The sequence below is a fragment of the Mizuhopecten yessoensis genome, unplaced genomic scaffold (assembly GCF_002113885.1).
Source record: "Mizuhopecten yessoensis strain PY_sf001 unplaced genomic scaffold, ASM211388v2 scaffold11095, whole genome shotgun sequence".
NCBI classification, from domain to species: domain Eukaryota; kingdom Metazoa; phylum Mollusca; class Bivalvia; order Pectinida; family Pectinidae; genus Mizuhopecten; species Mizuhopecten yessoensis.
Window position 1 is genome coordinate 905,490 of NW_018408877.1, and position 13,946 is coordinate 919,435.

At 38.5% G+C, this 13,946-nt stretch overlaps 1 protein-coding gene across 1 annotated transcript in view; it reads left to right on the plus strand.

Moving 5' to 3' along the window:
- LOC110465622 (FAS-associated factor 1-like) overlaps positions 1-13,946 on the plus strand; it is a 33,054-nt gene that overhangs the window by 13,790 nt on the left and 5,318 nt on the right. The window contains exons 9-12 of the mRNA XM_021521571.1: positions 603-720; positions 1,356-1,419; positions 4,950-5,031; positions 13,135-13,289. Of these exons, the coding sequence (XP_021377246.1) occupies positions 603-720; positions 1,356-1,419; positions 4,950-5,031; positions 13,135-13,289 (419 nt within the window). The remainder of the gene's footprint in view (positions 1-602; positions 721-1,355; positions 1,420-4,949; positions 5,032-13,134; positions 13,290-13,946) is intronic.

A 13,946-nucleotide genomic window follows, 5' to 3' on the forward strand; every position in this document is an offset into this window, starting at 1 on the left:
GTCACACCTGTATATCAGCAAGCTTATACAGTACAGGTAAGTCACAGCTGTATATCAGCAAGCTTATACAGTACAGGTAAGTCACTCCTGTATATCAGCAAGCTAAAACAGTACAGGAGGTCACACCTGTATATCAGCAAGCTAAAACAGTACAGGTAAGTCACAGCTGTATATCAGCAAGCTTATACAGTACAGGTAAGTCACAGCTGTATATCAGCAAGCTTATACAGTACAGTACACAGCTGTATATACAGTTCATTATCAAATATACAGGTCATTTTCAAATACGCTGTTTGATATTAAATATACTGTTCAATATATATCTCAGATGTGTTTTCATAGTCCCAACTGATTTGATATAAAACAGATGTGCAAAAAATATATAGTTGTATATAACAATGATAAAGTAATTTTACTTGGCTATGCAACTTGGATAAGATTCTTACAGGGTATATGGAAAACACTGTGATGTTGCAAAAAGAAGTTTCATCATTATCATTAAAGGTAAAATGTGAACTTTTTTTAACTTCATAAAAATGCTGAGATGTTATGTCAACAATTCAAATGTTGACAGATTTTGTTACTTTATAATTAACTGACAGGATACATCGGAAATAGATATAAGTGATGATGACGATGAAAATAACGACTCGTATGCAGTAGAGGAAGACATCTTTGAACACGAAGAATCAAAGAACAGTCGGAAACAGACACCACTAAGTAAGCATCGGAATAACATACCATAAACAAATGTGACTTGTACAAATATTTTTGTATTTGAAAAGCATAATATTTACATTTATACTCAAGTTGAACTTAATAAATTGTTAAGTGCACCCGGTTCATTTCCCAATGAAACTGATTTGGTTACCCTTGGCAGAGTAACTAAGTTATGATGGAAATGAAATCACATTTGAAAAGCATTTCACAATCATTGATTTGTGCTGATTTTGCTCGAGGTCTGCCGCCAATTTCATATTCATTTTAGAAATGTTTAATTCTATGGGAAATATATATTGTCAAGTTAATGAGAGTGAGGAATCAAGTCGGTCCAGAGTCAAATTAACCTGTTCATTAATAGTTCATCATCCCATGAACATTGTAAAATTCACATTTTTAGATAAAAGTAACTAAAAATAACTTCTACAGTTAACTATGAGTATCATTTCATAACAAGATTCTGGATATGTACAATGTGTGATAATTTACCTGTTCTAAGAATTCAACCTGTGAGCATCTTTTCGTAATGAAGTTTAAGAATAAACAACAATATCTCTTGCTTTACTATAAAGTGCTTAAGAGTTACATAGCTAAATATTTCTCCTGTCTAAATTTAGTGTAACTGTTTGTTTTAGTGCCGGACACTGTGGGTGATCAAACCGAGGCCTTAGAACACTTCACACGCGAGTTCAGGGAGAGGTAGGTACACTTCACATGTGAGTTCAGGGAGAGGTAGGTACACTTTACATGCGAGTTCCGGGAGAGGTAGGTGCACTTAACATGTGAGTCGAGGGAGAGGTAGGTACACTTTACATGCAAGTTCCGGGAGAGGTAGGTGCACTTAACATGTGAGGTCAGGGAGAGGTAGGTACACTTTACATGCGAGTTCATGGAGAGGTAGGTACACTTCACAGTCACACGTGAGTTCAGTGAGAGGTAGGTACACTTCACATGCGAGTTCAGGCAGAGGTAGGTACACTTAACACGCGATTCCAGGGAGAGGTAGGTACACTTTACATGCGAGTTCAGGGAGAGGTAGGTACACTTCACATGCGAGTTCAGGGAGAGGTAAGTACACTTCAAATGCGAGTTCAGGGAGAGGTAGGTACACTTTACAAGCGAGTTCAGGGAGAGGTAGTTACACTTAACATGCGAGTTCAGGAAGAGGTAGTTACACTTTACACGTGATTCCAGGGAGAGGTAGGTACACTTTACACGTGATTCCAGGGAGAGGTAGGTACACTTCAAATGTGAGTTAGGGATCTGCAGGATAATGTGACTGATATTGTAGTTACGTCTCCCCTTCCAATGAAGGGACACATATTGTATTAATACTGGTTCTTCTTCTGGCTTCTGGTTCTTCTTATCGCAACTTGTCCGGCCCGTAAATTTTAAACCGTTAAAGACGTCTTGATGAAACTTTAGGTATGCATGCATCACCCACAGAAGGTGTGCAGTGTACTGGAATTAGGTCACTGTGACCTTCACCTCAAGGTCAAAGGTCAAATAAGTGCAACATTTTCAGTAAATTCTTGTCCGGCCCGTAAATTTTAAACCGTTAAAGATATCTTGATCAAACTTGAAGTATACCTGCATCACTCACAGAAGGTGTTCAGTGCACTGGAATTAGGTCTCGTGCCCCACTATATAGTTATGGCCCTTTGTTAAATTTTAATACTGAGGTTTGTCTGGAGCATAAGTTCCATGTTGTTTCACCTACGTTTACCAAACTTACCATATTTATGTATCATGGGAAGACGGAATCCCTCACACTAAAATCAGGTTTTATGCACCACTATATACAGAGTAATGGCCCTTTGTTTATTTTTAATACCGAAGTTTGTCCACGGCATAACCTCTAAACCATTAAAGATATCTTAATCAAACTTAAAATATACCTGCATCACCCACAGAAGGTGTGCAGCGCACTAGAACTAGGTCTCGTGCCCCACTATATACAGAGTTATGGTCCTTTGTTTATTTTTAGTACCGAAGTTTGTACAAAGCATAAGTTCCATGTTATTTCACCAACGTTGACCAAACTTACCATATTTATGTATCTTGGGAAGGAGGAATCTCTCCCACTAAAATCAGGTTTTGTGCCTCACTATAAGCATAGTTATGGCACATTGTTTATTAGCTCACCTGGCACGAATTGCCAAGTGAGCTTATGCCGTGGTACGGCTTCCGGCGTCAATATTTTACTTTAAACGACTTCTTCTCAGTAACCAAAAGGCCTAGGGTGATGATATTTGGCCAGAAGCAAACTGGGATGAAGGGCTGCAAAGTTTGTTAAAATTAATGACCTTCACCCATTTTCAAGGTCACAGGGGTCAAATATGTGAAAAACTTTAAACATCTTCTACTCGATAACCAAACTGCCCAGGGAGATGATATTTGGCCAGTAGCATGCTTGGGTGAAGGGCTACCAAGTTTGTTCAAATAAATGACCTTTAATTATATTCAAGGTCACAGGGGTCAATTGTCTTAAAAAAACCTTTAAACAACTTCTTCTGAATAACCAAAATGCCCAGGGTGATGATATTTGGCCAGAAGCAAACTGAGATTAAAGGCTACAAAGTTTGTTCAAATGAATGACTTTCACCCATATTCAAGGTCACAGGGGTCAAATATGTTAAAAACTTAAAACAACTTCTTCTCAACAACCAAAATGCCCAGGGTGATGATATTTGGCCAGTAGCATGCTTGGGTGAAGGGCTACAAAGTTTGTTAAAATAAATGACCTTTAATTATATTCAAGGTCACAGGGGTCAATTGTCTTAAAAAACCTTTAAACAACTTCTTCTGAATAACCAAAATGCCCAGGGTGATGATATTTGGCCAGTAGCATGCTGAGATGAAGGGCTACAAAGTTTGTTCAAATGAATGACCTTCACCCATATTCAAGGTCACAGGGGTCAAATATGTTAAAAACTTTTAACAACTTCTTCTGAATAACCAAAATGCCCAGGGTGATGATATTTGGCCAGTAGCATGCTGAGATGAAGGGCTACAAAGTTTGTTAAAATGAATGACCTTCACCTATATTCAAGGTCACAGGGGTCAAATATGTTAAAAACATTAAACAACTTCTTCTGAATAACCAAAATGCACAGGGTGATGATATTTGGCCAGTAGCATGCTGGGGTAAAGGGCTACAAAGTTTGTTAAAATGAATGACCTTCACCTATATTCAAGGTCACAGGGGTCAAATATGTTAAAAATCATATTCAAGGTCACAAGGAGCAAAAATGGTTAAAATATAAAAAAAAAAAAAAACTTGTTCTGAATAACCAAAAAACTTGATGTTGTTTCACAATATAACACTTTGTTGATATTTAGTCAGTAGCATGCTGGGATCAAGGACTACTATGTTTGTTAAAGTGAATGACTTTGACTTATATTCAAGGTCACAGGGGTCAAATTTGTGTAAAATCTTTAATCGGCCTCTTCTGAATAACCATGGGTCTCAGGATGTTGATACTTTGCAAGTTGCATCCTGAGATGAAAGGCTTTAAAATTTGTTCATCATAATGACTTTGTTCGACTTTCAATCACAGGGGTGAAATGTTTAAAAAAAAAATAACAGGTTCTTTTGAATGAATTTTAATCATAAATACTGATATTTTATTTTGCCTGTAGCTTTATTTTAGATCACTTTTAAGGTTACAAGGGTGAGATTTATACCAGGTGAGCGATGCAGGCCCATTGGGCCTCTTGTTTTTAATACCGAACTTTGTCCATGGCATAACTTCCATGTTATTTCACCTACATTGACCAAACTTGCTATAGTTTAATGTATCTTGGGAAGTAGGAGTGTCGCATTCTAAATTCGGGTCTCGTGCCCCACTATATAAAGAGATATCATATGGCCCTTTGTTAAATTTATTTACCAAAGTTTGTCTTTTGGCTAATAAGGGGAAACCTATGTTTTTGTTCACAAAAACAAAATTCTAGTTACTGATGAACTACATGCATTTTTCTCATACTTTTCTCTTAATACAAAATATGGATACACATTGAAAAATAAAAGTTATAAGTTATTTCTTCCTTTTTAATTTGTACCTATTATTCCTGGGAACCATTGTAATCATAAAAACTTGATGTTGTTTCACAATATAACACTTTGATTGTCGAAAGATTAAACAGTAAACAAGTAAACAGCTCGTAACCGTCTAAACTGATGTTCCATAATTCTAAGAATCATCTTAACTTGATATTTGTTGCAGATATGGAGAGACACACCCAGTGTTTTTCGTCGGGTCACTAGAAGGCGCAATAAAGGAATCTTTACTATGTAGAGCTAAAGATGTAAGTAAAATGTGAACATGCAGCTTCAGTCTTATATCTTGGTCAAGATATTCATATGTATAGTTAGTATCAAAGGCTTACTCTCAGGCAAAGTATTTAGTATCGAAGGCCGCTAGTATCAGGCAAGGTATTTAGTATCGAAGGCCGCTAGTATCAGGCAAGGTATTTAGTATCGAAGGCCGCTAGTATCAGGCAAGGTATTTAGTATCGAAGGCTGCTAGTATCAGGCAAGGTATTTAGTATCAAAGGCTTACTCTCAGGCAAAGTATTTAGTATCGAAGGCCGCTAGTATCAACCACTGGACAGAAATGACCACTATGTACAACGATTGAGAACCTCAAATCAAATCAAATAAAAAGTTTTATTTAACATCGGTATGGTAAAAAACAATACAACATTAGCTCTAATGAGCTATTAAAACCGACACATAAAATTACATGCACAGTTACACAATAAATATTTGGCAAAACATATTAAAAGATGAGCACTTTCTAATAGAGAGGTGACATAAATAGAGGTAAGCTTTAGCTAAAAACATGTATAACTGTATTGGGAGCCTATGTGTGTTTTGTCTGCATGTGTTGCATTTGCATTTTGGCCCATACCAGCTGTCTTGTTCTGAAGTGGTCTGGTAGGGCATTGCATATTTTAGTTGCTTCAGATTGAAATGAGTGTTTACCATACTTTGTAGTCCTAACATGTGGTACATCTGCTGTGTTGTGATATCTGAATGTGTATGATTTATCTGTGATGTTGATAAGGTCGTGTAGGTATGTTGGTGTCTGTTTATTTGTGATCTTAAATACTTCTATTGCAAAATTTCTGAGTCGTCTGATTTTGAGTGATGGTAATTTTGAACGGGCTAGTAAATTTTCATATGTATTTTCGTGTTCATCGTAAATGAATTTTAGAGCCCTTTCTTGGATTTTTTCCATTTTTTGTGTGTTTGTCTCACCGCAAAAGTGCCATGTAAGTGGACAGAAATTAAAATTTGAGTGAATAAATGGTATATTGTAAGTTTGCCTAATCTGTTACAGTGTTTTCCTATGCGTTTGAGTGAGTTGAGCTGTCCAGATAAGGTGTTTTCCTATGCGTTTGAGTGAGTTGAGCTGTCCAGATAAGGTGTTTTCCTATGCGTTTGAGTGAGTTGAGCTGTCCAGATAAGGTGTTTTCCTATGCGTTTGAGTGAGTTGAGCTGTCCAGATAAGGTGTTTTCCTATGCGTTTGAGTGAGTTGAGCTGTCCAGATAAGGTGTTTTCCTATGCGTTTGAGTGAGTTGAGCTGTCCAGATAAGGTGTTTTCCTATGCGTTTGAGTGAGTTGAGCTGTCCAGATAAGGTGTTTTCCTATGCGTTTGAGTGAGTTGAGCTGTCCAGATAAGGTGTTTTCCTATGCGTTTGAGTGAGTTGAGCTGTCCAGATAAGGTGTTTTCCTATGCGTTTGAGTGAGTTGAGCTGTCCAGATAAGGTGTTTTCCTATGCGTTTGAGTGAGTTGAGCTGTCCAGATAAGGTGTTTTCCTATGCGTTTGAGTGAGTTGAGCTGTCCAGATAAGGTGTTTTCCTATGCGTTTGAGTGAGTTGAGCTGTCCAGATAAGGTGTTTTCCTATGCGTTTGAGTGAGTTGAGCTGTCCAGATAAGGTGTTTTCCTATGCGTTTGAGTGAGTTGAGCTGTCCAGATAAGGTGTTTTCCTATGCGTTTGAGTGAGTTGAGCTGTCCAGATAAGGTGTTTTCCTATGCGTTTGAGTGAGTTGAGCTGTCCAGATAAGGTGTTTTCCTATGCGTTTGAGTGAGTTGAGCTGTCCAGATAAGGTGTTTTCCTATGCGTTTGAGTGAGTTGAGCTGTCCAGATAAGGTGTTTTCCTATGCGTTTGAGTGAGTTGAGCTGTCCAGATAAGGTGTTTTCCTATGCGTTTGAGTGAGTTGAGCTGTCCAGATAAGGTGTTTTCCTATGCGTTTGAGTGAGTTGAGCTGTCCAGATAAGGTGTTTTCCTATGCGTTTGAGTGAGTTGAGCTGTCCAGATAAGGTGTTTTCCTATGCGTTTGAGTGAGTTGAGCTGTCCAGATAAGGTGTTTTCCTATGCGTTTGAGTGAGTTGAGCTGTCCAGATAAGGTGTTTTCCTATGCGTTTGAGTGAGTTGAGCTGTCCAGATAAGGTGTTTTCCTATGCGTTTGAGTGAGTTGAGCTGTCCAGATAAGGTGTTTTCCTATGCGTTTGAGTGAGTTGAGCTGTCCAGATAAGGTGTTTTCCTATGCGTTTGAGTGAGTTGAGCTGTCCAGATAAGGTGTTTTCCTATGCGTTTGAGTGAGTTGAGCTGTCCAGATAAGGTGTTTTCCTATGCGTTTGAGTGAGTTGAGCTGTCCAGATAAGGTGTTTTCCTATGCGTTTGAGTGAGTTGAGCTGTCCAGATAAGGTGTTTTCCTATGCGTTTGAGTGAGTTGAGCTGTCCAGATAAGGTGTTTTCCTATGCGTTTGAGTGAGTTGAGCTGTCCAGATAAGGTGTTTTCCTATGCGTTTGAGTGAGTTGAGCTGTCCAGATAAGGTGTTTTCCTATGCGTTTGAGTGAGTTGAGCTGTCCAGATAAGGTGTTTTCCTATGCGTTTGAGTGAGTTGAGCTGTCCAGATAAGGTGTTTTCCTATGCGTTTGAGTGAGTTGAGCTGTCCAGATAAGGTGTTTTCCTATGCGTTTGAGTGAGTTGAGCTGTCCAGATAAGGTGTTTTCCTATGCGTTTGAGTGAGTTGAGCTGTCCAGATAAGGTGTTTTCCTATGCGTTTGAGTGAGTTGAGCTGTCCAGATAAGGTGTTTTCCTATGCGTTTGAGTGAGTTGAGCTGTCCAGATAAGGTGTTTTCCTATGCGTTTGAGTGAGTTGAGCTGTCCAGATAAGGTGTTTTCCTATGCGTTTGAGTGAGTTGAGCTGTCCAGATAAGGTGTTTTCCTATGCGTTTGAGTGAGTTGAGCTGTCCAGATAAGGTGTTTTCCTATGCGTTTGAGTGAGTTGAGCTGTCCAGATAAGGTGTTTTCCTATGCGTTTGAGTGAGTTGAGCTGTCCAGATAAGGTGTTTTCCTATGCGTTTGAGTGAGTTGAGCTGTCCAGATAAGGTGTTTTCCTATGCGTTTGAGTGAGTTGAGCTGTCCAGATAAGGTGTTTTCCTATGCGTTTGAGTGAGTTGAGCTGTCCAGATAAGGTGTTTTCCTATGCGTTTGAGTGAGTTGAGCTGTCCAGATAAGGTGTTTTCCTATGCGTTTGAGTGAGTTGAGCTGTCCAGATAAGGTGTTTTCCTATGCGTTTGAGTGAGTTGAGCTGTCCAGATAAGGTGTTTTCCTATGCGTTTGAGTGAGTTGAGCTGTCCAGATAAGGTGTTTTCCTATGCGTTTGAGTGAGTTGAGCTGTCCAGATAAGGTGTTTTCCTATGCGTTTGAGTGAGTTGAGCTGTCCAGATAAGGTGTTTTCCTATGCGTTTGAGTGAGTTGAGCTGTCCAGATAAGGTGTTTTCCTATGCGTTTGAGTGAGTTGAGCTGTCCAGATAAGGTGTTTTCCTATGCGTTTGAGTGAGTTGAGCTGTCCAGATAAGGTGTTTTCCTATGCGTTTGAGTGAGTTGAGCTGTCCAGATAAGGTGTTTTCCTATGCGTTTGAGTGAGTTGAGCTGTCCAGATAAGGTGTTTTCCTATGCGTTTGAGTGAGTTGAGCTGTCCAGATAAGGTGTTTTCCTATGCGTTTGAGTGAGTTGAGCTGTCCAGATAAGGTGTTTTCCTATGCGTTTGAGTGAGTTGAGCTGTCCAGATAAGGTGTTTTCCTATGCGTTTGAGTGAGTTGAGCTGTCCAGATAAGGTGTTTTCCTATGCGTTTGAGTGAGTTGAGCTGTCCAGATAAGGTGTTTTCCTATGCGTTTGAGTGAGTTGAGCTGTCCAGATAAGGTGTTTTCCTATGCGTTTGAGTGAGTTGAGCTGTCCAGATAAGGTGTTTTCCTATGCGTTTGAGTGAGTTGAGCTGTCTAGATAAGGTGTTTTCCTATGCGTTTGAGTGAGTTGAGCTGTCCAGATAAGGTGTTTTCCTGTGCATTTGAGTGAGTTGAGCTGTTCAGATAAGGTGTTTTCCTATGCGTTTGAGTGAGTTGAGCTGTCCAGATAAGGTGTTTTCCTATGCGTTTGAGTGAGTTGAGCTGTCCAGATAAGGTGTTTTCCTATGCGTTTGAGTGAGTTGAGCTGTCTAGATAAGGTGTTATCCTATGCCTTTGAGTGAGTTGAGCTGTCTAGATAAGGTGTTATCCTATGCGTTTGAGCGAGTTGAGCTGTCTAGATGCTTTTTTGCAGATGTTGGATACGTGTGTATGGAAGTTTAACTGGAAGTCTATGGTGACCCCTAGTCATTTTACTTCTGGTTCACATTTTATTGTGTTGTTGCCTATGTTGAAAGTAATGTTTTCATTTTGTGCTTTGTTTCCTATGGCCATGGCTTGAAATTTGTCTGGGTTTGCTTGCATATGATTGTTATCGAACCAGGGAATACGTGAATCGCAGTCTGTTTGTAGTGAAGTTTTGACTGTCTAGTGAAGTGTATGCTTTACTAATTGTATTGTCATCAGCGTAGTTGTAAAGTTCACAGTGTTGTATGATGTGGAAAATGTCATTTATGAAAATATTGAACAGAATTGGGCCTAAAATTGATCCCTGAGGGACTCCTTTGTTTGGTTCCTGAAAAGTACTTTCATAATTTCATAATTTGACATTTTGTTTTCTGTTTTTGAGGTAGTTTGACAATAGTTCTGAAGCTGAAATAGAAAGTCCATAATTTTGTAGTTTTAGCAGAAGGAGGTTGTGAGGCAGACACAGTCAAAAGCCTACATACTTATTCTGGTCAAGTGCCATTTTCCAATCCTCTATGACTCGCAATAATGCTGTCTGACATCCGTATCCAGTTCTGAATGCAGAGAGGTAGGGATAAAAAACACTATCAAAGAAGTCACTGAGTTGGGAGTGTATGGATCTCTCGAAGACTTTGGAGAGTGCCGGGAGTATACTTACCGGTCTGTAATTTCCTTTCTCAAGGGTGCTGTTCTTTTTGTGTATTGGTCTGACTTGTGCTGTTTTTAGTGTGTCTGGAAATGTTGATGTAGTGAGAGAGAGAGTTACAAGTGTGGTGACTGGTTTGATAATGCTGGGTTGTGCTAGTCGTAGTAGTTTGGGTGAAATATTGTCGTGTCCTGTTGCTTTTCTTGGGTTTATTTTGTTGAACTGTTTGTTTATGAAATCTTCGTCTACAGGTTGAAATGTGAAGTGTTTATCTTGATGTCTGTTTTTGGTGATTGCCTGTAGGCTAGGGTGTTCATCATTTATGGGTCGGCTGTTTGATCCAATATTCTTTGCCACATTTACGAAAAATGTATTAAAGATGTCGGCTACTTCGTTTTGTTTGTTTACTATCCTACCCTGTTCTTCTAATATAATGTCTACTTGATTTTGGCAGACTTTGTTTGTTATGAATGGTTTTATTGTTTTCCAAAAGTTTTGGTTGTTTTGGGCCCCCGTGCATCTGTCTATAAAGTTGTGTTTTATTGATTGTTTTCTGAGTTTGGTGACTTTGTTTCTCTGTGTTCTATATTTTTCCCAGTTGTGTTTGGTGCGGTTTGAGAGGAACTTGTTGTGAAGCATCTTTTTGTGATAGATTTCTTGTCTTAGTTTTTTGTTCATGAAGGGTGCTTGGTTTAATCTGGCTTTTCTTTGTTTTATTGGGGTGTGTTTGTTTATTATTTCTGTTAGTGTGTTACTGAAATGATTGTATGCTGTGTTGTCATCTGTGTGTTTTACAGTTGCTTCTAATGCTGCATTCTGTAGGTCTGTGTTAAAATGTTCAATGTTAAAATCTTTAAAACTTCTATATGTTAACAATGGTTGTTTCCTCACAGATATTTTGCTTTTGAATTGAAATGATATCAAATTATGTACATCGCTGATACCAGTATTAAAATTACATATTTTCCCAGTTGATAATGGTTTGTTGGTTAAAGTCACATCAATTAACGTTGGTTCAGTGTTTTTCGGGTGGCAAGTTGGTTTTTAGGTCACCTGAGCTTTAGCTCAAGTGACCTATTGCTATCCGTTTTCGTCCGTCGTCGTCCGTCGTCCGTCGTACGTCGTCCGTCGTCCGTCGTCCGTCGTCCGTTAACATTTTACATTTCAAACTTAAAGTCAAGTTCTGCTGGGCCGATTGAACTGAAAGTTGATAGGAATGATCGCCTCATGGTCCTGACAAAGTGTTGTTATTTTTCGGGTCGATCAGAAATCCAATATGGCCGCCACGGCCGCCATTTTGAAAACCTATTTCAAACTTAAAGTCAAGTTCTGCTGGACCGATTGAACTGAAAGTTGGTAGGAATGATCGCCTCATGGTCCTGACAAAGTGTTGTTATTTTTCGGGTCGATCAGAAATCCAATATGGCCGCCACGGCCGCCATTTTGAAAACCTATTTCAAACTTAAAGTCAAGTTCTGCTGGACCGATTGAACTTAAAGTTTGTAGGAATGATCGACTCATGGTCCTGACAAAGTGTTGTTATTTTTCAGGTCAATCATAAATCCAATATGGCCGCCACGGCCACCATTTTGAAAACATATTTCAAACTTAAAGTCAAGTTCTGCTAGGCCGATTGAACTGAAACTTTGTAGGAATGATTGACTCATGGTCCTGACAAAGTGTTGTTATTTTTCGGGTCGATCAGAAATCCAATATGGCCACCACGGCTGCCATTTTGGTAAACTATTTCAAACTTAAAGTAAAGATCTACTTGGCCGATTGAACTGAAACTTTGTAGGAATGATCGAATCATGGTCCTGACAAAGTGTTGTTATTTTTCGGGTCAATCAGAAATACAATTTGGCTGCCATGGCCGCTATTTTGCTACTAAGTTCTAATAGGCCGATCTCACTTAAAATTGGTCTAGGAATGATCAGCTCATGGTCCTGACAAAGTTAAGTTAACATTATACTATTTTTTACTCAAATTGGTACATATTTCAACAACAAAAATAAATACTATAGACTCAGGTGACCGTTAAGGCCCATGGGCCTCTTGTTTAACTAAATTGGACAAATCAAAAATATCACAGATATTCTGCAAAGGCTGACCTTCAGGTGTTAGTAGGTCATGATTTATGTCCCCGATAACCATCAGATTGTCATATTTTGTAGTGCACCTGTCAAAAGTTTTGCAAAAATCATCCGTAAAACTTTCTGTCATGTTAGGAGGTCGATATACACCTTGAATAAGCCATTTAACATTATTTAAATTTAGTTCAATAGAGATGGATTCCATTTTTCCAAAGTCCATTTCTTTAAGATGATGACCTGGCAAGTCTGATTGGAAGTATGTCGCTATTCCTCCTCCATGAGAATTCCTATCGGCCCTCCATAGGTGGTAATTTTTTACACAGAATTGTGATTCCGGGAAACTGTCGTCTAATTTTGTTTTGGATATAAGAAGTATGTCAACAATATACCTGCAACTTGAACGAACTACAACAGCACTACCAAACATTCCTGTCCAAGTATTCATATTTTACCATTCCCAGCATCCCCACATGGAATTTAAAGAACAATGGCTTAACATGCCTACGAGGAAGTAAAAGTATGAGAACACTTAAATTGACTTAATTGATTCATGGTTTATGTGTAATTTTAGTAGAAATATCTATTGTCCTTTGGGTATACATTTTATTTCATTGTCATTGAAGGACAAACCAAGCCAGTCTTGCTTTTTACCACTGTTTATATTCTAGCCGATAACAACGTCGCCAATTTGCAGTCACAATTTCCCTCCAAAACTTGTTTATATCACGTGATCTAAATAACAATATCATGATGTCATGATATTGTGAACCGTAATTTGCACCTTAGCTCTACATTGCCACTGTAAAATTGTTCTGATGACGGAAGGCCCAGTCTACCGAAACATGTCGACAAATAAAATCTCCTGATTCCTGGAATCCCTGGTGTTGATGCTCCATCTCTTACCTACTTGTGTATAGTATTAATGTATTAACATTAAATATAAACACCCCAGAGCTTTATAGTTTGGATGATTATCTGATTCTTTGTTTCGCTTTCAGAGAAAACTACTAGCTGTATATCTTCATCACGACAACAGTATATTATCAAATGTATTCTGTTCCCAAATATTGTGTATGGAGACGATAGTGAACTATCTGTGTGGTAACTTTATCACATGGGCGTGGGACGTCACACAGGAAACAAATAATGCTAGGTAAGTTGTTAGCTGTGTACAAATACAGATGGATCGCTATAGTGATTCAACTGTTCAGTCGTAAAAGCAATAAGTTAAATTTGATGGCTGTGCTAAAAGATAATTACAGAAAGGTTATGCAGATACAGAATGTAAAAAAATGCAAATGAGTACAGTTCCTTTGAAAGTACATTCATTGTCATGATTAATCCCTTCAAAATACGAATGCGTTATCTTTCATAGTTAAAATGCAGCTCTCTGATTGGTTAGTGGTGTATAGGTTAGTAAGATAAAACATTATCTCTTGTCGTGTATAAAACCCCAGTTTCTGGGAGCACAGGGACTTTTAACTACAGGATAAATCCTATCATGAATTGTGTCCTAACTGTAGGGTATATTACATAAAATGTGACCGTATGTTAGCTGTTAAGTATGTGAAGCAATTCTGAATACTTCAATTCAGTCACCGCTTAGAATTAAAGTTCATGAGAGCAACTTATTTCTTGCAAACTGCTATTTGTCAAAACAAAACAAATATTTTTTAACTGTTTTAATATATAACAAAACAAGAGAATGAGATTTAATTTAGGATATAAATTTGACAAATATCAAACATTTTTATACGCCCGTCAAAGACGGGGACGTATTATGTTATCACGCGGTCGGGCGGGCGGGCGG